Here is a 25,358-nt window from a genome sequence, read left to right as displayed (position 1 = left end):
ATACAAAGGATTGTAAGAAATTACTACAAACAACTGTATGGCAAGAAATTCGAATACCCAGATGAAATGGACAAATTTCTAGAAACATATAACCTTCCAAAACTGAATCAAGAAGTAGAAAGTCTCAACAGACCAATAACAAAGAAGGAAATTAAAACAGTAATCAATAATCTCCTGGCAAAAAAAAGTCCTGGACCGGATGGCTTCACAGGAGAATTTTACAAAACATTTAGGGAAGAACTAACTCCTACCCTCATCAAACAATTCCAAAAAATTCAAAAAGAGGGAAAAATCCTAAACTCATTCTATGAATCCAGTATTACCCTAATTCCAAAACCAGGTCAAGACACAACAAAGAAAGAAAACTACAGGCCAGTATCACTGATGAACATAGATGCTAAAATCCTCAACAAAATATTGGCAAACTGGATCCAGCAATACATCCAAAAAATCATACACCATGATCAAGTGGGATTCATCCCAGGGATGCAAGGATGGTTTAATATTCGCAAATCAATAAACGTAATACACCACATAAAAAAAGTGAAAGACAAAAACCACATGATCATATCTATAGATGCAGAAAAAAGCATTTGAGAGGGGGACCAAGATGGCCACGGAGTAGGAACAGTGCTCTCAGCTCGCTCCTGTTAAGGAGACAATCCAGGAGGAAAAAACTCGGGGAGGAATGACTGAGTGAGTGGGAATATCTGATAACGTGAACGGGGAGGAGATCGTGGGAGCAGCGTGGAGGGGGGTGGAGGGGTTTATCACAAACTGCAGGATGAGTCATTCTGAGACTCCGTGCGTTTGCAGTATCAAGCCGGAGAGCTCACTAGCCGGGAGTGAATTCTTGTAGGGAGTTAGGGAGAGGATTTGGCTGAAAAAGCCAGAGGAGGGAGAGAACAGTGAACAACCAGGACTGGGAGAAACTGTGTGACCTGAGTCTAGAGAGAAACATCCTCAGCTGCAACCTCCGACCGAAAGCTCGGCATCCCGGGCGCGCCCAGCACTTGCGCTAGGGCCCTACAGAACAAAGGAGCAGTTTTGGGGCAAGGAGACGGGCCGCACAGAAAAGCTGCTGCGGAACTCCGGACCGGGGGAGAACTGTGTTCTTGAAATCAGTGTTTGCTCTTTAGTCGCGCTAGAATTCCACAGAACAAAAGGCAGGTTTGGGGCTAAGAGAGAAATAGGACGTGCAGGGTGTGTAAGTAGGGAAGAGAGTGGAGGAGGAGGTTCTGGAGGGGAGACGGTTTTAGGGCAAGGAGAACAGGCGGCAGGGAAGGGCTGCTGCGGAGCTCCAGACTGGCAGAGAGCTCTGGGGAAGGAGAGTGCTGCGCTGACCGACCACACTAGAGTCCCACAGAACAAAGGGACAGTGCTGTGGCGGGAAGAAAGATAGAGCGCACAGGCCGATAGACAGGGAAGCCAGCGGAAGCGGTAGCTCGGAATAGAGAAAGTTTTGGGGCAAGGAGAAGAGCACAGGCAGGAAAGCCACTGCAAAGCTCCAGACTAGGGGAGAGGCCCTGGGCAGAAAAGGGCCACTGGGCCCGGCACTTTGACCGACTGTGCCAGAGTCCTGCAGAACAAAAGGACGATCTTGAGACAGGGAGAGAGGTAGGGTGCGCAGGCATATAGACAGGGAAGAGAGCAGAAGCTGTAGCCTGGGAATAGAGACAGGACTGGAGGCAGGGCGGGGATTGCTGGCAGGCACAGGCTGGACCAACAGAGGGAAGGAGTAGCTGGACAAGCCTGAGGAGGGCTGAGGGTGCCTCAGGAGGGGACTACTAAAGGCAGCTCCCAGCAGAGCGGTGGTAGGCCCACGAAAAAAAGACTAGCAACCCCAGAATCAAGCAGAACCCTCCCACAGCCAGCCAACCAACCAGAAAAGATTTGAAACTCATGGAATTTTGAATAGGAGCAGACTCAGGAAGGAAGCAAGGAAAAACCAAAAAACAAACAAACCAAAAATACCCAGAGACTGTGCCTAAAAGTTGAATTGAGTTAAAATCCTCATTCTTTTATCTCTCACTCTCTCTAACTACCCCTACCGTCAGTCCCTTCTTATTCTCGCTCCTTTTCTCCCCTCCCTTTCCCTCCCTTCTCTCCCCTTAGCATTCTCCCCTGCATCCTATTCTCAGTTAATTTTATAATTTTAAGTTCTCTCCCTTTCTCACCCTCTCCTTTCTCTGCGCTACGCACCTTCAACTTTATTAAATTTCTTTATTTTGTCCCCCTTCAGTCTACATTCATTTTTCTTTCATCTCTTGTCCTTATTTTCCTTCTCTCCCTATACATAATCTCTCTCTCTCCCTGTTACACTTTATATTCTAATCTCTTAATATTCAAATTATAATTCTAATCTATCCCCCTCTCCCTTTACTCTCCCATTCTCACCCCTTCTCTTTTTCTACCCCACCCCCCGACTTCTTTCCCTACCTCTTGTATTTCTCTCCTTCATCCTATCTTTTGCCAACTCTTCAATTTCAATCCTCCCCTCCCTAATATCTCCTCTTCCTCCTGATTTCCTTCCCTCCTCTGAGCTCTTTTCCTCCCAAATCCTCTTGCTTTCCTATCTCCTATTCCTCTCTCTCTCTATTCACCTTTTCTCTCTATCTTGCAACTTTATATCATGTTTTAATCTCCTAATCTTTTTTATAACATATAATTTAAAAAAGAATTTTAATCCAGTCCCCTCTCTACCTCCCCTTCTTCTTTTGTTCTCTCTCCTACCCTTCTCTTCTCTACTTTCTCTCTCTCTTTCCTCTCTCCCTTCCTGTCTTGCTATTTTCTACTCTGTATTTTTATCCATAAAAAATTCTCTCTCAATCTATTTCCTACCTTCTAACCTCCCCAGCCCTCTCTTTCAATTTCTGGCTGTCTATCTACCTGGATGTCTGTTGTGTCTACCCTACCTCCCACGCTAATCATATAGTATATACCGATTATATAATCCTAATACTATACACTTCCACTTTCTCACTCCACACTGTAACCCTCCCCTCCTTTTCAAACAGACAGTGTGTTAATTGCTCTCTTACATAACCTTGATCCCAATTGCTAATATTAATACTCTATCAACTTCCAGCTCAAAAATTACCCTTCCTTTATTTAAAACAACTCCTTTCTGTTTCTCCTACGAAATAAGAGTCCCATTATCTCCACAAGTATATTAACACGGGCTCATTTGCAGCCTATAGTGGGATTGTATTTGGGGGAAACATTGGAGGGTGTGGGTTTCTTGCCTGGGTTGTGTAATTATGTTTTAGCAGCACCTTCACAAAAGATCTCAAGACAAGGTGGGCAGAGTGACTCTCAATCAACTAACCAGAGAAAAAGATCCACCAAAAAGTAGCTGAAATACAACCAGACAGATTAAAGAAATATCATCAAGGACAACACAGACGGAGATCCAGGAGGGCGGAGGAGTAAGTGGAAGCTACACTAACCCCCTCCCAGGACCAGCCAGTGCTGACTCAGCCCCAGTACAGCAGACAGACCATCCCCCTCCAAGTGGTGTCATACTAAGGGGAAATAAAAGCCCTGCCTACAGGAATTAAGTTGCCACACCCATGGTCCTTAAGCCTGACGGCTGATCACAGATTGAGTATAGTAACAACTAAAGAAGAGAGACAAAGGCAGTAGATCCCTGGAAGTCTCCAACAGGCTGCCTAGGGCCAGTCTGGTACATGATCTGACGCTACCAGAGGCAGATCCAGGAAGAACTGATCATTCTAAGAAGCACCAACAAACAAAAGGAATCACAAAAATGGGGAGACAGAGAAACAACCCCCCATCAAAAGGAAAGGTAGAATCCCCAGAAAGAGTGCTAAATGAAATAGAGGGGAGCAAAATATCAGATACAGAATTTAAAACATGGATTATGGAGAAGCTAAATGAGCTCAGCGGAAACTACAAAGAACTCCAGAAAAACTACAGTGAACTCCAGAAGAACTATAAGGAACTTACCGAGAATTATACCAGCATCAAAAAGGACATGGAAGCTATCAATAAGAGCCAGGAGGAAATGAAGAATACAATCTCTGAATTTAAGAACACAGTAGAAGGAATTAAAAGCAGGCTAGAGGAAGCAGAAGATCGGATCAGCGAGCTGGAGGACAACGTACACAAAAACTCCCAGACAATGCAACAAAATGAAAAAAGACTGAACAAGACTGAAGAGGTTCTAAGACAGCTGCAGGACAACATGAAACGCAACAATATCCGTATCATTGGAATTCCAGAAGGAGAAGAAGAAGAGCAAGGGATAGAAAACCTCTTTGAAAAACTAATGACAGAAAACTTCCCTCACATGAGGAGAGAAAGAGTCACGCAAATCCAGGAGGCACAGAGGGTCCCAATGAAGATGAACCCCAAGAGGCCCACCTCAAGACACATCATAATTAAAATGGCAACATCCAAAGATAAAGAGAGAATCCTAAAAGCAGCAAGAGGGAAACAACTAATAACATACAAGGGAGCTCCAATAAGGCTATCCTCAGATTTCTCAGCAGAAACACTACAAGCAAGAAGGGAATGGCAAAAAATATTCCAAGCAATGAAAAACAAAGGCCTACAACCAAGAATACTCTACCCAGCAAGGCTCTCATTCAAAATGGAAGGCGAAATAAGGAGTTTCTCAGACAAAGGAAGATTAAAAGAATACATCTCCACCAAACCAGCAATGCAAGAGATGCTAAAGGTTCTGCTCTAAGAACATAAAGAAACAGAGAGAAACAGAGAAGAACACGAGTACAAAGGGGGAAAATGACAATGAATAAGTACTTATCAGTAATAACCTTAAACGTAAATGGATTAAACGCTCCAATTAAAAGACATAGGGTAGCTGAATGGATTAGAAAGAATGACCCACATATATGCTGTCTACAAGAGACCCACCTTAGAACAAATGATCTACACAGACTGAAAGTAAAGGGATAGAAAAATGTATTCCAAGCAAATGGACATGAAAAAAAAAACCGGGGTAGCAATACTTATATCAGACAAAACAGATTTCACAGCAAAGTCCATAAAAAGAGACAAAGAAGGGCATTTCATAATACTTAAGGGAAAAATCCATCAAGAAGATATAACCCTTATAAATATATATGCACCCAACTTAGGAGCACCCAAATATGTAAGGAAAATTTTGAAAGACTCCAAGAAAGATATAGGCAGCAACATACTCATCGTAGGGGACTTTAACACCCCATTGTCAACAATGGACAGATCTTCAAAGCAAAGAAACACCAAAGATATTGAGGCACTGAACAACACTTTAGATCAAATGGACTTAGTCGATATATATAGAAGTTTACACCCCAAAGAAGCAAAATATACATATTTCTCAAGTGCACATGGAACATTTTCAAAGATAGACCACATGGTAGGACACAAAAAAAGCCTCAATAAATTCAAGAAAATTGAAATTATATCAAGCATCTTCTCAGATCACAATGCCTTAAAATTGGAAATCAACCTCAAGGAAAAAACTCAAAAACATTCAAACTCATGGAGAATGAATAACATGCTATTAAATAATGAATGGGTTAACAATGACATCAAGGAAGAAATCAAAAAGTTCCTGGAAACCAATGATAATGAACACACAACAACCCAAAACCTATGGGATACAGAGAAAGCAGTCTTAAGAGGAAAGTTCATAGCAATACAAGCCTACCTAAAAAAGCTAGAAGAATCTCTAATAAAAAATTTAACCCTACAGCTACAAGAACTAGAGGAAGAACAACAAGCAAAACCCAGATCAAGTAGAAGGGAGGAAATCATCAGGATCAGAGCAGAATTAAATGACATAGAGTCTAAAGTAACAATTCAAAAGATCAACAAGAGTAGGAGCTGGTTCTTTGAAAAGATAAACAAAATTGACAAGCCTTTAGCCAGGCTCATCAAGAAAAAAAGAGAGAGAACCCAAATAAATAAAATCAGAAATAAAAGAGGAGAAATCACAACTGATACCACAGAAATACAAAGAATTATAAGAAATTATTACGAACAACTGTATGGCAAGAAATTTGACAACCTAGAGGAAATGGACAGATTCCTGGAAAACTATAGTCTGCCCAAACTGAATCAAGAAGAAGCAGAAAGTCTGAATAGACCAATAACAGCTAGCGAAATTGAAGCAGTAATCAAAAAACTCCCAGCACACAAAAGCCCAGGACCGGATGGCTTCACAAGTGAATTCTACAAAACATTTAGGAAAGAACTAACTCCTATCCTCCTCAGACTGTTCCAAAAGGTACAAGAAGAGGGAAGACTCCCAAACTCGTTCTATGAAGTCAGTATAACCCTAATTCCAAAACCAGGTCATGACACAACAAAGAAAGAAAACTACAGACCAATATCGCTGATGAACATAGATGCTAAAATCCTCAACAAAATATTGGCAAACCGGATCCAGCAACACATTAGAAAGATCATACACCACGATCAAGTAGGATTCATCCCAGGGATGCAAGGATGGTTTAATATTCGCAAATCAATAAACGTGATACACCACATAAACAAAATGAAAGACAAAAACCACATCATCATATCAATAGATGCGGAAAAAGCATTTGATAAAGTACAACACCCATTTATGATAAAAACTCTCAGCAAAATGGGAATAGAGAGAGCATACCTCAACATAATAAAGGCCATATATGAGAAACCTGAAGCCAACATCATACTCAATGGGCAAAAACTGAGAGCATTCCCCCTGAGATCAGGAACAAGACAAGGATGTCCGCTCTTTCCACTCCTATTCAACACAGTCTTGGAAGTTCTAGCCACAGCAATCAGACAAGAAAGAGAAATAAAAGGCATCCAAATTGGAAAAGAGGAAGTAAAACTGTCATTATTTGCAGATGACATGATAGTGTACATAGAAAATCCTTTAGACTCCACAAAAAAACTACTCAATCTAATAAGTGAATTTGGCAAAATAGCAGGATACAAAGTCAATATTAAGAAATCGAGACTTCCGGCCAAGATGGAGGCTTAGACGGACACGCTAGGTCTCCCTCTACAACTAGAGAGGAATACAACTACTTCAAAACAAAGGATAACTAGAAATTCCAGAAAATAAAACTACACGGAAGTCCAACATATGAAGTTATAAACCAGCGGTGCCATTTGGGCAGGTAAGTGTTAAAGAGGGCAGTGCTGTTTGCAGTCGCACCCGGAGCGGCGGACGGCGAGGAATCCCGGCTATGCAAGCCCCTGGCGGTGCGCGACTCTGGCGCTGGGGAGAGCGGCCGCCGCATCGCCTTGAACAGTGAGGCCCAGGGGGACGGGAGGACGGATCCCGGTCTCCTAGCTGAATAACTGTGTGAATCCATCTTGGACCCCCGCCCCCAAAGAAAGCACCACAGGGCTGCGAAATAGGTCGCGGACAGGCAGGCACCGGTCGCTGATTTGTGACGCGTACACAGGCACTGCCCCCTACAGCCGGCCCAAGAAAACAAAACGCATCTGTCAAAATGAGGCAGACAACTATAGAAATCCCGGTGACACAACTCACCAGACAGCAGATAGAGAACCTGACAGATGAACAGATAAGAAACCTGTCAGAGGCTCAGTTCTGGGCCATTGTTATCAGGTGGCTTACAGAATTCACAAAAGAGCAGGAAAAAGATAAGAAAGAAGCGAAAAAATTTCATAACGAAAGGAACAAAACCGCATACGAGATAGAAGGTGAGAAAAAATCCAGAGTTCATTTCAACAAACTGGAATATGGAGAAGGAACAAGCAGTCAACCAATGCAGCGAGAGGAAATGGGAAGCAACAACGAGAGGATCAGAAACCTCTGGGACAGCTATAAAAGGCCCAACATAAGAATCATTGGTTTGCCAGAGAATGAGGAAGATGAACTAGAACTTGAAAAATTGAGTGAAAATATAATAAAGGAGAACTTCCCAGACTTGGGGAAGGGAATAGACTTGCAGGTCCAGGAAGCAAGGAGAGTTCCCAAGAGACTGGACCCAGGGAGAACCACTCCAAGACACATTATAATCAAAATGTCAAAAATTAAAGATAAAGAGAGAATCTTAAAAGCAGCAAGAGAGAAGAAAAGAATTATGTACAAAGGGGTCCCAATTAGACTATCAGCTGACTTCTCAAGGGAGACCCTACAGGCAAGAAGGGACTGGCAAGAAATATTGAAAGTAATGAAAATCCAAAACCTACAACCACGAATACTCTATCCAGCGAAATTGTCATTCAGAATAGAAGGACAGAGAAAGTGTTTCCAGGACAAAATAAAACTGAAAGAGTTCATTAGATCCAAACCACTGTTATATGAGATGTTAAAGGGACTGGTTTAAAAAAACAGAAGCTAGGGAGATGAAACAAAGGCAAACTAAATAGGCAACGAGAGTGGAAAAGGAACTGTGGGTACGGGAAGCATATTGGGGGGAGGTCAACAGGGAGGGGGAATGGGGAAAGGGAGGGAGATGATATAGGAATTGGGGATCAAGGTAGGAGGGAATGGAATAGACGGAGAGAGGTTGGGAGGAACTGTATGCACAACTAATGGACATAATCTAAAAGGGGGGGAGAACTGGAGGGAGGGGGGACACCGGGTGGAGGGGAGCAGAGGGAAGGGAAATTGGCACAAATGTAATATTTTAATCAATAAAACACATTAAATCTGAAAAAAAAAAAAAAAGAAATCGAAGGCATTTTTATACACCAACAATAAAAACTCAGATATAGAAACTGAAAGAAAAATCCCATTTACCATAGCAACAAGAAAAATAAAATACCTAGGAATCGTCGGCAGCCGTCCATCTCGAGAGACGATGGTGTAGCTTCTTAAGAGTCTATCTGCACCGCCGAGAATGGTTGTGCTGTCCGACTTGGGAGTGACACGGTATCTGTCTCCTCCCGTGTTGAATCAACATCTTGTGATGACGCTGGAGTGTCCTCTCCAGTGAAGCTGAAGCTACAGAGCCTGGGCAGGGTGATATGGAGGGTCTGCTGTTGCCCATGCAGCAGACCCCCCCCCTCTCTTCGCAGCTGAAGGGTCCAAGGGAAAGACGGAGTCCATACAGCTTGGTTTCAGATGCGCCGCAGGAGTTGCCGGTGTTGACTACAACGTCAAACCGCCTTAGGGACTCCGGCTCCGGATTTTCTGTCGGGGTTTACTCCCTTAGCCTTTCCCCTGAAGAGGTATGCCGCAAGGCAGCGGAGGTTTTTTGGAGTCAGAGTTTTCCTTCTCTGATGTGCCCTGACTGGAAGATCGAACCAGCGACACTTAGCTCGCAGGCCGACGCTCAATCCACTGAGCCAAACCAGCCAGGACTAATACCTACGAATAAACTTAACCAAAGAGGTAAAAGACCTGTACACAGAGAACTACATAACACTGAAGAAAGAAATTAAAGAAGATACAAATAAATGGAAGCGTATACCATGCTCATGGATGGGAAGAATCAACATCATTAAAATGTCCATACTACCCAAAGCAATTTATAGATTCAATGCAATCCCTATTAAAATACCAGCAACATATTTCACAGACCTAGAACAAATACTTCAAAAATTTATATGGAACCAAAAAAGAGCCCGAATAGCCACAGCAATTTTGAGGCAGAACACAGTAGGAGGAATCACAATACCTGATATCAAACTATACTACAAGGCCACGGTAATCAAAACAGTCTGGTACTGGCATAAAAACAGACATATAGATCAATGGAACAGAATAGAGAGCCCAGAAATAAGCCCAGGTTCATATGGTCAACTAATATTTGACAAAGGGGGAAAGAACATCAAATGGAGTGAAAAGAGCCTCTTCAACAAATGGTGTTGGGAGAACTGGACAGGGACATGCAAAAAAATGAAACTAGACCACCAGCTCACACCATACACCAGAATAAACTCAAAATGGATCAAAGACTTAAATGTAAGCCGTGACACCATAAAAGTCCTAGAGGAAAAAATAGGCAGGAAAATTTCAGATATCCCACGTAGCAACATTTTCACTGATATATCTCCTAAGGCAAGGGAAATAAAGGAAAGAATAAACAAATGGGACTACATCAAACTAAAAAGTTTCTGCTCAGCTAAAGAAAACATCAGCAAGATGCAAAGGAAACCAACCATATGGGAAAATATATTCGCCAATGACATCTCAGACAAGGGATTGATCTCCAAAATATATAAAGAACTCATACGACTCAACACCAAGAAGACAGACAACCCAATTAAAAAATGGGCAAAGGACATGAACAAACACTTCTCCAAAGAAGACATACAGAGGGCCCATAGACATATGAAAGTATGCTCAACATCACTAGCCATCAGAGAGATGCAAATTAAAACCACAATGAGATACCACCTCACACCAGTCAAAATGGCAATCATCAACAAATCAACAAACAACTTGTGCTGTAGAGGATGCGGAGAAACGGGAACCCTGGTGCATTGCTGGTGGGAATGCAGATTGGTGCAGCCACTGTGGAAAACAGTTTGGAATTTCCTTAAAAAACTAAAAATGGAACTGCCTTTTGAACCAGCAATTCCATTGCTAGGATTATATCCAAAAAATCCCGAAACACCAATTCAAAAGAACCTATGCACTCCAATGTTCATAGCAGCACTATTTACAATAGCCAAGTGCTGGAAACAACCTAAATGCCCATCTGTAGATGAGTGGATCAAAAAACTGTGGTACATTTCGTCGTCGTCGGCAGCCGTCCGTCTCGAGAGACGATGGTGTAGCTTCTTAAGAGTCTATCTGCACCGCCGAGAATGGCTGTGCAGTCCGACTCGGGAGTGACACTGTATCTGTCTCCTCCCGTGTTGAATCGACATCTTGCGATGACGCTGGAGTGTCCTCTCCAGTGAAGCTGAAACTACAGAGCCTGGGCAGGGTGATATGGAGGGTCTGCTGTTGCCCATGCAGCAGACCCCCCCCTCTCTTCGCAGCTGAAGGATCCAAGGGAAAGACGGAGTCAATACAGCTTGGCTTCAGGTGCGCCGCAGGAGTTGCCGGTGTTGACTACAACGTCAAACCGCCTTAGGGACTCCGGCTCCGGATTTTCTGTCGGGGTTTACTCCCTTAGCCTTTCCCCTGAAGAGGTATGCCGCAAGGCAGCGGAGGTTTTTTGGAGTCAGAGTTTTCCTTCTCTGATGTGCACTGACTGGAAGATCGAACCAGCGACACTTAGCTCGCAGGCCGACGCTCAATCCACTGAGCCAAACCAGCCAGGGCGTACATTTACATAACGGAATTCTATGTAGCAGAAAGAAAGAAGGAACTTCTACCATTTGCAACAACATGGATGGAACTAGAGAAAATTATGCTTAGTGAAATAAGCCAGGCAACAAAAGAAAAATACCTTATGCTGTCACCTATTATAGGAAACTAATGAACAACACAAACAAATGAGCAAAATTGAACCAGAGGTATGTAAACAAGAAGTAGACTAACAGTAACAAGGGGGGCGGGGGGGAGGAAAAGAAAGGTGTAAGGGGATCGGTCAAGTTAAAATATATATATATATATGAATGACCCACAGACAGGGGCAACTGAGTGGGGACTAAATGTGGGGGAGGGGAGGGACAGGGTGCAGGGAAACAAGAGGGCTAAAAAAGTGAGACAACTGTAATGGAAAAACAAACCAAAATTTCTTAGTGGGGGAAAAATGAAAATATGAAGAATGGAAATGCCAGTTCAGAGAATATTAGGACAAAGATTTTCCTTCACGTTGTATATTTTTCTCCCTATTTGATCCCTCCAGAGTTTGGCATTCTAAACAAGTAAGTAATGACATAAGTTCCTTTGCATAGAACTAATAAGACCAGTTGTCAACAGAGGTTCTTTTTTTTTTTTTTTTTTTTGACCAAGTCTTTGACTGGAATGTCAAGCCTAAAGGAAACATACTTGGGCTCAGATTGTTACCAGAAAGCCTGAGGAACTGGGAATGACTTTCAAAGGTAATAAAAGCCCGTGAGATAAAAGGCCTGGTACCATGGTTGGTTGTGCGGTCCACAGCAATCTTTCCAGGGAAGGAACGAAGGTTGTTTTCCTGAAAGATGGCTAGAAGGGACCTGAAGGCACAAGGAAAGACCAGAAAGACTTGGAAAAAACAGGTGTGTACAGGCAAGGATGAATGCCAGATATGTGGCACAGCTTCTGTGCCCTGAAGAACAGACTGAAGGTCACCCCAAATATTCCTTGGGTAAGTTCCAGCAAAGCAGAACTAAAGATCATAAGTGATCATTTGCTGCTCTTGTTATGTTTATGCAAACGAACAGGATAAATTAAAAATGGACTTAATGTAGTCCCTTTAAAGACAAGGAGGGTAACCTTAGGGAGAAAAATTATTATTCAAGGAAAATCACAATGATCAGTAGTAGAGTATAAAACAGGGCAACTAACCGTCTTAAAAGTTTCTTCTCCAGATTTAGAGACTTGTTTGCGGGTTATGTTACATAAATTAACACGTGTTTTTTGTTTTCAAAGGACATAAGCCTATGATCGCATTACCTGAGTGATTATCTGTATGCATAAGCATCACTTAATCCTCTCTGCAGCGCTGCCTCCTGAGACTCAATGGTTTGGCTGAACTAAATGGCTGGGTTGGGGAAGAATGGGGTGGTCTGTGGGCTTCACTTTAAAACGGGTTTCTCTTTTCTATCCTAATGGCTTGGACAGAAAAGGCCCAGAGGTCTGAGAGGGGGAAAAACTAAACTATTTACCTCAGCCCAAACTAAGTATAATGGACAAAAGGGTTTTGGACAGGCAAGATGTGCCTAGCACACCTTCTTACAAAGAAGCCTTTTTTTTTTCCCCCCCCCTAATTTGGAACATTGAAAAATTAATCCCTGCCTTTTGTCATCTAGTAGTTATGGATTGAATGATGTCTTTTAACCCTTTTCGCCAAATCTGTTGCCCCCAGAACACAACAAGGACACCAGCCTGTTAAACCAAGCACGCCGTTGACCGGAGACAGCCAACTGACCTGGAGTCTGCACGATCCTTCCCCATGTGGGAAGGCCACCCTCCCCTCCACACCCCCACTCTTATTAGGGTTTTCTGGACCCAAGGGTAGGTAGGACGACGACCATGTCCAGCTTGAAGCAGCTAGAGGAGCTTGAGACCTTCGCCCATTGTCCTTTACAAGATTACAAAGGGTCCTAATATTTGAGAGGGGGGGGATAGTTAATTTTTACGAACCAGGGGTATGGACTTGGGGGGGATTGCTGGGGGAGGGCGGTGCTGGGTGAAGGGGAGCAAGGGAGAGAAAATTGGAACTGTTGTAACAATATAATCAATAAAAAACATTAAAAAAAGAAAAAGAAAAAGCATTTGATAAAGTACAACACCCATTTATGATGAAAACACTCAGAAAATGGGAATAGAGGGACATACCTTAACATAATTAAGGCTATATATAAGAAACCGGAAGCCAACATCATACTCAATGGATAAAAACTGAAAGCATTGCCCCTGAGATCAGGAACTAGACAAGGATGTCCACTCTCTCCACTCCTATTCAACATAGTGTTGGAAGTCCTAACCACAGTAATCAGACAAGAAAAAGAAATAAAAGGCATCCAAATTGGGAAAGGGGAACTAAAACTATCATTATATGCAGATGACATGATAGTATACATAGAAAACCCTATAGCCTCCACTAAAAAACTACTCAATATAATAAGTGAATTTGGCAAAATAGCAGGGTACAAAATAAATATACAGAAATCTAAGGCATTTCTGTACACGAACAATAAAATGTCAGAGACAGAGACAAAAAAGAAAATACCATTTACTCTAGCAACAAGAAAAATAAAGTACCTAGGAGTAAACTTAACCAAAGAGATAACAGACCTATAGTCTGAAAATTACATAACATTGAAGAAAGAAATTAAGGAAGATACAAATAAATGGAAGCAAATATCATGTTCTTGGATGGGAAGAATCAGCATCATCAAAATGGCCATACTACCCAAAGCAATTTATAGATTCAATGCAATCCCTATTAAAATACCAGTGACATATTTCACAGACCTAGAACAAATACTCCAAAAATTCATATGAAGCCAAAAAAGACCCCGAATAGCCAAAGCAATCTTGAGACAGAAGAACACAACAGGAGGAATCACAATACCAGACATCAAACATTACTACAAAGTCACTGTGATCAAAACAGTCTGGTACTGGCAGAAGACCAGACATATAGATCAATGAAACAGAATAGAGGGTCCAGAAATAAACCCAGGACTAATATTTGATAAAGAGGGAAGGAACATAAAATGGAATGAGAAGAGCCTCTTTAACAAATGGTGCTGGGAGAGCTGGATGGGGACATGCAAAAAAATGAAACTAGAACACCAACTTACACCACACACAAGAATAAACTCAAGATGGATCAAAGACTTAAATGTAAGCTGGGAGACCATAAAAGTCCTAGAGGAAAACATAAGCAGAAAAATTTCAGATATACCATGTAACAATATCTTCTCAGATACATCTCCTAAGGCAAAAGAAATGAAGGAAAAAATAAACAAATGGGACTACATCAAACTAAAGTGTTTATGCTCAGCAAAAGAAAACATCGGCAAGTTAAAAAGGAAACCAACCACATGGGAAAACATATTTGCCAATGATACCTCAGACAAGGGACTGATCTCCAAAATATATAAAGAGCTTATACGACTCAACATCAAGAAAACAGACAACCCAATTAAAAAATGGGCAAAGGACATGAACAAACACTTCTCCAAAGAGGACATACAGAAGGCCCATAGACACATGAAAAAATGCTCAATATCATTAGCCATCAGAGAGATGCAAATAAAAACCACAATGAGGTACCACTTTACACCTGTCAGAATGGCCACCATCGACAAATCAACAAACAACAAGTGCTGGCAAGGATGTGGAGAAATGGGAACCCTACTGCACTGTTGGTGGGAATGTAGACTGTTGCAGCCACTATGGAAAACAGTATGGATTTATCTCAAAAGATTAAAAATGGAACTGCCTTTTTAACCAGTGACTCGACTACTAGGATTATACCCGAAGAATCTTGAAACACCAATTCAAAAGAACTTATGCACCCCTATGTTCATTGCAGCACTGTTTACAATAGCTAAGTGCTGGAAACAACCTAAGCGCCCATCTGTAGATGAGTGGATCAAAAACCTGTGGTACATTTACGCAATGGAATACTATGTAGCGGAAAGAAAGAAGGAACTCCTGCCATTTGTGACAACATGGATGGAACTAGAGAGAATTATGCTTAGTGAAATAAGCCAGGCAAAGAAAGAAAAATACCATATGATATCACCGAATACAGGAAACTAAGGAACAACACCAACAAATGAACTAAGTAGAACAAGGAGCAGAATAACAGTTAATAGGGGGGAGGTGGGAGGGGTGGTGAGTAGGGGGATAAGTAAGGAAAGGGTTTAGTCAAGGAACGTGTATAAATGACTCATGGACATGGACAATGGGGAGGGCTATGATTTTGGGAGAAGGAATGGGATAGGAGGGGGGAGCAAAGGGGGAAAAAATGGGACAGCTGTAATAGAAAAACCAAAATAAATAAATAAATAAATAAATAAGCAAGAATTTAATTGAAGGAATGAGGGAATATAGTATATTGTTCTGACATCTCTCATGTTATGCAATATGAACAAAATACAAAGAAAGCACCAAGAATAAAAAGAGCTGCTAGAGGAAGGTATATGTTGGTAATGAGGAGGACGTGACTGGGGAAACAGGTTAAATGTAGGACTTAGAGATATAGACAAAGCTAAATGCCAAAAAGACAAAGAATTGGAGATAACTGATTCGATCATTTTCACAGTTTCCCTGCCTCTAGTCTTTAAGGTCTCTAGTCCATCCTGCACTATCCAGTGTTATTCATAGGATGAGAAGTTCCACAAGGGCAGGGGTTATTTACTTCTTTTTCTTTGTACTGCTGTATCCAGTACCTAGGAAAATGGCAGCATTTTGTGGGAATCTATGAATGCTGACAGAATGCTCAACAACTTTAAAATTTTATGGGACCAGAGGTGAAATTTTTTTCTCAGTGTCTAATAGGAATCTGGAGGTCAGCATTTCTCATCATTGAGAGAAAAATGATACCTGAGTACATACTTGGTACTTTCAGGAGGAGATACTTGTGATAAAACAGAAAGAAAACTATTATTTAAAAGATAATCCCAAAAAGAGAAAAACAAGAATGTTCTTTTACTGTTCCATCACAATAATCAGATAATATATTCAACTATATGGAACCTACCAATAGAGCACCTAGTAAAGGAGAAAAAGATCTGAGACACAGGTCCTTCTTTTTTAGGACTCTAATGAGATATCACCTAATACAGTAAATAATGAACAATACAAACAAATGAGCAAAATTGAACAAGACGCATGTAACAAGGAGCAGACTGACAGTGACAAGGGGGGTGTGGAGGAGAAGGGGGAAAAGAAGGGGAAGATTCTAGTGAAGGAACTAGTATAAATGACCCACTAACATGGACAACGGGGTGGGAATTGACTGTGGGAGAAGGGGTAGGAGAGGTGTGGGGGAGCAAAGAGGAACAAAAGTGGGGCAACTGTGATAGAAAAACAATAAATAAATTAGTAAAAAATAAAAGAAAATTATTATAAAAAGATGGACAGGAAACTGAAGCAAGGTTTTCAGCATAGCATACAAGGTCGATACAAATACAGTTTCTTGGCAGTATCTAATAAGTAACCCAAACTGCCAGTTAGCTTACCATAAGATACTGCTTTTCTGTGAATGTGTTATGGTGATAAACCATCAGAATAAAAGAGCATATGGGGCTCATTCACTCATTAGATTTAAAAAAAAAAAAAAAGACTCTAATGAGAAAGAGAAAACTTTTGTGCATAAAAATTCAATATGGCACATAAAGAATGATTAGTTAATATGACAATGATTATGAGTAGCATAAATATCAGAAAAACAGAGATTAAAACTCTCTAGCTTAATTAAGGAATAATCCTGGGAGAATATCAGCTTGATTTTCAAGGCTTTGATAAGGGTTCCAAAATATAGTAATTATTTCAGTGACAGAGTCATTTTTATGCTTTGATGTGCTTAGTGATTATTTTAGAACTGAACATACTAGCATTTGGGGTTTTATAGTCTTTTCTATAACTGTTTCCAATCTGTTGAAAATAAAGCTGCAAATACATTAGGTCAGTATGAAACTGGAAATCAAACAACATATTATTCATCTGCATTGTTTTTCTTTCTAATATACTCTATTATTCAAAGAATGCTCACACCCTGACCAGTTCCTCCTATGTACAGCCATGAGTATTCTCCTGCTTGGACTCCTATCTCAACCCAGGTCTGAAAGGGCTTTATTCACTTATCCCCTGTTAGGTCCACACTGTTCATCTTTCTTTCTACACAAGTACAACTACTTCTGTTTCCTCACCCATTCTCCTAAACATCTTCTCCTTGCAACCATCACCCAGGACCACTATATTCCCTCTTACCAAGAATAAATCTTCTCTACTCCTGGAAAACAGTAGCTTTATATGGTACCTAATACAATGCTGAGTAAAAGAAACCTGATAGGAGGAGATTACAGACATTTCTGATGTGGGGATTTCTGAGGTATCTGTAGTTCCAACCACTCTCTTAAAAAAAAAAAAAAAGAATATTATGGAGTTAGGCAGATAAACACTACAGCATAAAAAGCTCCATGTGGGGTGTTTCCAGGGGAGAGTATGAAACAGGAAATACGTATTGTACCTGTGGAAAATATATTCACCATGACTGGAGTAAAGAAATACTGAGAAGTCAATGGTTTCATGATGGCATTCAGCAAAAGAAAAAAGACAATTCATCCTTATCAGTAACTGATTGAAGGGAAAAAGGAAGTCACAGATTCAGGTAAAATGGAAGACAGCTAAATGGGCATCTATGTGGCAGAGTAGAAATAGCACAGGGTTTGGGGTTAGACAAAAGTGGGTTTGAATTCTAACTCTGTACCTAGCTAGCCAGGTATTCTACCTTTAACAAACTGATTAAACTCTTGAACCTCAGTTTGCTGGTAGGCAAAACCATATGACATTGTAAGCATGGTATAATTATAAGTCAAAATAGAGGGTGGGGCAAAAGTAGGTTTAAAGTTGTTCACACGGAAAATAATATAATGATAAATAAATAATAATATAAGAATAAACTCCGTGTTTTGTGTACCCACAACTGTAAACCTACTGCTGCTCCACCCTGTATATAACATACCTAGCAGTGTCTGGCTGATTATAGATATTTGGTGATGTTTACCATAAAATTAAACAAATTAATGTATACTCATTAATTGTTATAACTATACCACTAGTAGGCTCAGATATTATTATGTCTGATTTTGAGGCTCATGTGATATCTTTTACATAATGGAATTGTGAAATAGGTTGATGGTCAAGTGGCAAGATCAAGAATGGGAGAAATAAACTCTTTGAGGTTAAAATGTATCCAGGAAATGTGTTAGATATTAAATATATCTAATCTCCAACTGAATACGGTCTGTAAATGAATAGAAGTATGACCAAATTTGAAATCCAATCAGAACTACATAGTAAGTAGGCTTATGTATAATGTTGGAAAAGGAAAACATCTAGTTTGAAACCCAAGAGATTCTAATGGGAAGTCTGAGAGAAAAAAAAAGATGTATGGGGAAATCTTTTTAAATTAAAGTATAGTTGACATGAAATATTATATCAGTTTCAGGTGTACAGCGTAGTGATTTAATATTTATATTTCTTATGATGTGATCACCAGATTAAGTTCAGGAACCATCAGTCACAAGAAAAAGTTATTACAATAATATTGACTATTTTCCTTATACTGTAAACATATCCCTGTGATGTTTTTCTTTAAAAAAACAAAGGAGACTTGTACTGTATGGGGAAATCTTAAGAAGAAGAGAGTTTGCTGCTAATGCCCAAAATATGTTCCAATGGATAACATGACTAATGACACAGACTTACAGACTGGATCTCCTTCTGTAAAAGACTGATAGAGTTGTGCTGTTAAGTAAGGCAGCTACTAACCACTTATGGCAATTTAGTAAATTAAAATAAAATTTTTTGGTGTTATATATCAGTAGTTTGTTCTTACTGTAGTTTTTATTTTATTGTATTTTTTCTATTACCATTTATCTCCCCAATAGCCTCCTCCACCTCTACCAAGTCTCCCTCCCCCAGCAATCACCACACTGTGGTCCATGTCCATGATTTCTTACTTTTTTTCCTTTTTCACTCAATCCTTCCACCCTCCCAACCTTCCCCAGCAAAGCTGTCAGCTTGCTCTCTATCTATGAATCTGCCTCTGTTTTGCTTCTTAGTTCAGTTTGTTCATTAGATTCCATATATGTGTGAATTCATATAGTATTTGTCTTTCTCTGACTGACTTACTTCACTAAGCATAATATTCTCTAGGTCCATCCATTCTGTCACAAAGGGTAAAATTTTCTTCTTCTTTTCAGGCTGAGTAGTATTTCATTGTGTAAATGTGCCACAGCTTTTTTATCCACTCATCTACACTGATGAACACTTGGGCTGCTTCCAAAAGCTATTATAAAGAATGCTGTAATGAACATAGGGGTGCACATATTCTTTCAAATTGGTGTTTCAGGTTTCTTCAGATAAATTCCCAGAAGTTTAAAAATTCAGTTTCTCAGTCACACTTAGCTATATTTTAAGTGCTCGATAGTCAAACATGACTATTGTATTGAAAAGCACAGATACTGATCATTTCCATCATCTCAGAACATTCTAATAGCAGCACTGGATAGAGATCCAGATTCATATGACAAAGATCTTAAGGTTTAATGAAGAAAAGACAGAGAAATAGAAACAGGAGCTAGTTTAAGAAAGAAAAAAAACATGATACATATTTGGACAGAGAAAGAACTGTGGTCAGAACCATTTAATATATCTCATTAAGATGGGTAATATGAAAATGAAGAAAGGCACCTGAATTTAATGAAACTAGAGGGGCAGAAGCATGATTGCAAGTGTAAGATAATGGAAGAAAACTTGAAGTGAAGGCCAAGAATGAAGATTATAATTGGTATACATTATAAATAACTGGAAGAGAAGGGAGTATGGTATACAGAAACCCTAAAAAGGTCTTTTAAAATTATTTTAAAGGAAATTTAAATAGAAATATATAACTGCACCAAATGAAAAAATACGTATACATGCTTATTTACCACAAGTTAATTTATATTAAGTCAATTTCAATCCAAATTCCATAAAGATTTTATTTCTGAACTTATAAAATTATTTTAAAGGATATATGACAAAATGACCAATAATATAAAGCAAAAGAAGTTTCTAGGACCAATAATATGACCTAACCTTTACATTTTACACCTTTTTTCCATTAAAATCCCTAAGGTGATATGTAAAATTCTCTATTATTGTGGGGAAGTGTCAAGAGAAACATACTTGAAGCAAAAAAAACTCATGGGGTGTAGAGAAGAACACAGTGAAGAGGAGCATGAACAACCCCCATCCCAATCACAGCTGGCTGAAGGGACTATCATGGGAAAAACACATGGAAAGATTTCTATATCAGTCTGGATCCGTGTGGGAGCTCCAGCTGAGGACTAGCATTAAGGATGTTCTATAACATTTTTCTTTTATATAGAAATGATATTCATTATAAAATCTCCAAGCAATTAAAAAATGTATAAAGTAGGGGGATCCAAGATGACTGCAGTGGAAGCTACACTCACTTCCTCCCAGTGCCAAACCAGATTTACAACTAAATTATAGATCAATCAAACTGAATAACCAACTGAATGCTAGCTGAACAGAAGTACTACAATCAAGGATTTACAGAAGAAGCTACACAGAAACTGGAAAAAAGAATGGAAATACTGAAAGGGCTGGCCCCACACCCATGTGCAGTGGTTGAGAATCCAGAGGGATCTCTCAACAGCAAAAATTCCCCTGAGGAGTGTGGGATGTTAACCCCATGCCTGGAGCCCCTGAGAAAGGACGAGGAGCCCATATAACATTTTACTGTCAAAACCAATGAGGATTCTGTCTGCCAGCGAGAGAGAGGAGTTTACTAGAAACCCAGATGCTCTCTTAAAGGACCAGCATATAAAATCTTGTTCTTAGCCACCCATCCAGGGCTCCAGTAAAAAGAAGGTGATTCAGAGCAAACTGGAGTTGTGTGTCCCCAAGGAGAGATTTGGAGGCTCAGGAGCCAAGGTACCTGTGCTAAGTCCCTATCCCACATCACCCAGAGATGCTGTCTTCCCTGGGCCAAACACTCCTATCCATATAGCTCCAGCCTGGGGGAATGCACTAAACCTGTCCTGCTGACTCCTGGTGGCCTTACCCTGCACAGCTCATGCCCTGCAGAAAAGTCTGTTGTAACTTGGGCACAGTGTACTGTCTTGGGGAACAATTAAGGAGATTTAGGTGAATGAACACAGTTGTCAAAAACTTAGGCAGAAACTGAGTTGTGTGGTTCTGGAGTGGGGACCATGTCTTTCCACTCCACATGCAACTGTTGAAGTCCCCCAATAAGAGAACCACTAGCCCTGTCCTCCCAATTTCCAGAGGCCCTGCCTGCCCTGTCTAGCTCATTTCCTGCAGAAAAGTCTGCTGACTGCACCCATCCAGAACATTTGGTACATTTTTGTTCTTGAGAAGCCCCTGTCAGAAACTCAGACAGACAATGAGTTGCATGGCTCCAATGTGGGGGCCATTTTATCCCCTTGTGTGCCACTGGTTCCACCTCCCTATGGGGTCCACTAATCTCATCCTTCGGACTCCTTGTAGCATTGCCCTGACAAGCTCAAGCCCTGAAGAGGTCTGCTAGCTGCACCCAGCCAGGACCTTCAGTGTGCTTTTTACTGAAGAGCTCTTGTAGTGGATTCAAGACGGACACTGAATTGCGTGACTCTGAAGTGGGGACCATTCCCCCACCACATGCCTGACCAATGCAACACCCCCCAACCTACTGCCCTGACCTCCTGACTCCCAGTGGCCCCGCCCTGCCAAGCTCATGCCCTGAAATAGTCTGCTGGCTGCACCTAGCCTGAATCCCTGATAGCAGACTCGAGCAGTGATTGAGTGGTGTGGCTCTGGAGGAGGAGCCACTATTCCCACCCTTGAGTTCCTGACTGGCACTGCCCCCCAAAGAGGAAATCCACTAGCTCCATCCTCCAAAAACTTGTTGCCCTGCCCTGTTGAGCTCATACACTGTGGAAGAGACTGCGGGATGCAGCAAGCCTGGGCCCGCTCTACAGACTTTGTTCAGAAAGCTCTGGAGAAAGTCCAAGAAATCTCAGGATATGGCAGAACATCCAACAGGTGGAGTGACTATCAGGGTGCATTAGGCCTTTTGCTGAATAGCCCCTGGGTTCTGAGCTGACAAAAGCTGACCTTGATACACAGCTTGGCCCCGCTGACCCACACCCAGGCCAAGCAGATGCAGTTACAAACTTTGGATCATTTGGTAGCACCATACAGGTAGCCCAGGGCTGGTTATTGGAAGCATCTGACATTGATCTGCACCAGAGCGCCTCCAAAGAGAACCCAGAACCAACACACCTGGTGGTCAACTTCAGACCACATCAGAGTAGAACCCAATTAGTTCCACAAGTAGCACACCTAAATGGAGATCTTGGCAGCACTAGACCCTGCTGGGGAGAATTGTGCTTTGTATGTTCAGCAACCACATAGCAGCTCATACACTGTGTATGGGGTCAATCCTCACAGTCAGCTAGAGGAGGGTGTGTCCCACACACAAGTAGGCCAATAGCAATCAGGAAGTCCCACATAATCACTTTCCTGGAGCACCTAGCTCAGGTGATCAAGACTGCACCATTGGACCCCACTGGACACCTACTGCATAAGGCAATACCACAGACTGGGAGTCATAACACATCTATTTAATACATAAAAACAAACAAAAGAAACAACCAAAATTGGGAGACAAAGAAAAAAGAGCTAAATGAAATGGAGGCAAGCAACTTATCAGATACAGAGCTTTAAGTAATAGTTATAAGGATGTTCAACAGCATGGAAGAGGGCATAGAAACCATAAAAAAGGACCAGTCAGAATTCAAGGACACGATATCTGAAATGAAGGATATACTGGAAGGAATAAACAGCAGGTAGCATGAACCAGAGGACTGAATCATTGATTTGGAAGATAAGGTAGAAAAAAAACACCCAATCAGGGTAGCAGAAAGAAAAATTTTTTTTAATGAAGATAGTTTAGGGGACCTTTGGGACTACATGAAGTGTAACAACATCCACATCATGGAGTACCAAAAGGAGAAGAGGGAGAGCAAGGGATCAAATATCAATTAAAAAAAATAATGACCAGAGAGGAGCCAAGATAGCTACAGAGTCGCTGGAAGCTCCATCCACTCGCTCCCAGACCTGGACCAGCCTTGCAGCTAAACCACAGAGCAATCAACTTAAAAATCCAGTTGAGAGTAGGTGAGAGTGTATGCAGACAAATGTGTGGGGCATGTGTGTGAGTGGGCAAAAGCCTACCCACTTGCAGGATACTCAGGAGCAGGCAGTCTGGGATCTCTTGGAGGAGCAGCTGCCAAAGCTGCTGTCCAGCCTGGCACTTCTGAATGTGCATATTTGGGGCTGGAGCCATTTTGAGGAATTTAAAATATCTCCCTGGGGAAGAAGCCTCTGGAGTGCCTGAACCTTGGTGCCCAGATGTGTCTTCGTGCTCTTTGCCCCAGGCAGGGTTGCACTCCCCACCACTGCCAAGAACCAGGATCTGGGGACTTCGGTACTGGGAAGGGGGCTGTCGCATCCCCGACCCCGGGAGCCCCAGGAACTGCAAACAGGACAGAATCTGACTGAGTAGGCTGCAGATTGGGTCAGGAGCTGCAAGCTGCAGGGGCAGTGAGACAGCTGTGGCAGTTCTGGCTCCAGAGACAGCACTGTGGGAGCAAGGCCACCTAAGGTTGAGACTCACTGGAGGGAGTGGCTGGAGTACCTCACCACTGCTCCATGCTATACATTGCTACTGGACTCTTCCCAGTGCCATCCGGGAGAAAAATTATCTAAAACTGTCAGAGGCTCTGGCACGCTGTAGTCAGCCCTGACCTAGAGACTTTGTGCTTTTCAAGGAGTGGGAGTGCATGGAGAACTGGCCTCTTAGGACTCAGTGCTACAGTGTGGGTGCTACACATATATTTTTAAAAGAGGAGGTGAGGCGGGACTCAGCAGGGACCCTGTGCTTGCATGTGAGTGCATGTGTGTGCAGTGGCTCTGCCAACAAAGAAACCAGAGTGATAGTGTCACACTGAAGGGATGGTGGGATCTGACCCAGCAAGTCTGGCAAGCAGAGGCCTATGGGCTATGCGGAGTGGGGAATTTGGGCCTGGGTATCCTGGTGGAACAGCAGGCTGGGGACTGGCTGGCCAGGACCTGAGATTCATTGCAGTCAGGCAGGTCCCCTGACAGGCAGTTAAGCCCAAACCCCAGCTGCAGGATTACAGGCTCTACAGATCAGTGAGGCCAGGCTCAGGAGCCTCCTGTTGGGCACATATCCACACAGGGGAAAGAAGGAAAAACTCTGAAAGGGCCTCTTCTACCAGACACTATGAAATGCACTGAAACCAGCAGAGAGGTGCAGCAAGGGGTGTTCAGGGCCCTGTCCAGCCTCGGCTCTTATACAGAGTTGATGTCTATGCCAAGCAGGAAAGAGCTGCTCCTTTTACACAGATTGGCCCCTCATAGTAAACGGACAGCTAATTCACAAGAAACAATGCATTATTGGAAAGAATCTGGAACCAACCAAGACCTGTGGTGAGGGGGAGAGGAAACACTTTCACCATCTTCCCTGATGACTGAACAGTGCCTCCTGGGGGTCACCCAGAGCTCCCACCCTCCAAATCACACCAAAGGCCCCCTCTGGAGGCAGGTGGAGAAGGTACTGGCAGCCCTCTAGAGTCATTAAATGAACCACTCCTGGGCCCTGTGCTGACGGAAAGCTGAAAGGGCAGAAGAGTAGGGACAAGCCAAGTCTGAAGGAGACAGCTACAGACTGAATCGCTTGTTGTCTTGAACAGGCTGACTAGGGTCAGGCTAGGACACCATCTGACATTCCCAGGGGCACATCCGGGAAGAGAAAACAGAGTCAAACACTGGACCCTGCTGAGACTAATCCCACTGCAGCCTTCTTCATTATTTGTGGTATTTTCTCTCCTGCATAGCTTTTTCAACATTCATTTCTTTTCCTCCAAGTTTGTTCCTATTATTTCACTAATTTTTTTTTTAGTTTATTTCAAGTCTCATAATTTCCACTTCCCCTCTCTTGCTCCAATCTCCCTTCTTCCTTCTTCTTCTT

General features: G+C 41.9%; 1 protein-coding gene across 1 annotated transcript in view; it reads right to left on the bottom strand.

The window, feature by feature from the left end:
- Window positions 1–23,816, bottom strand: part of ZNF527 (zinc finger protein 527) — a 30,139-nt gene extending 6,323 nt beyond the window's left edge. Inside the window, exon 1 of the mRNA XM_090259074.1 lies at window positions 23,540–23,816. Coding sequence (XP_090115200.1) covers window positions 23,540–23,816 — 277 coding nt within the window. The remainder of the gene's footprint in view (window positions 1–23,539) is intronic.
- Window positions 23,817–25,358: the final 1,542 nt, after the last annotated feature.

Source organism: Furipterus horrens, unplaced genomic scaffold (genome assembly GCF_987537825.1).
Source record: "Furipterus horrens unplaced genomic scaffold, mFurHor1.1.pri manual_scaffold_13, whole genome shotgun sequence".
Classification (NCBI taxonomy): domain Eukaryota; kingdom Metazoa; phylum Chordata; class Mammalia; order Chiroptera; family Furipteridae; genus Furipterus; species Furipterus horrens.
Note: the sequence above shows the minus strand (reverse complement) of the source record. Positions and strands in the feature narration are given on the sequence as shown.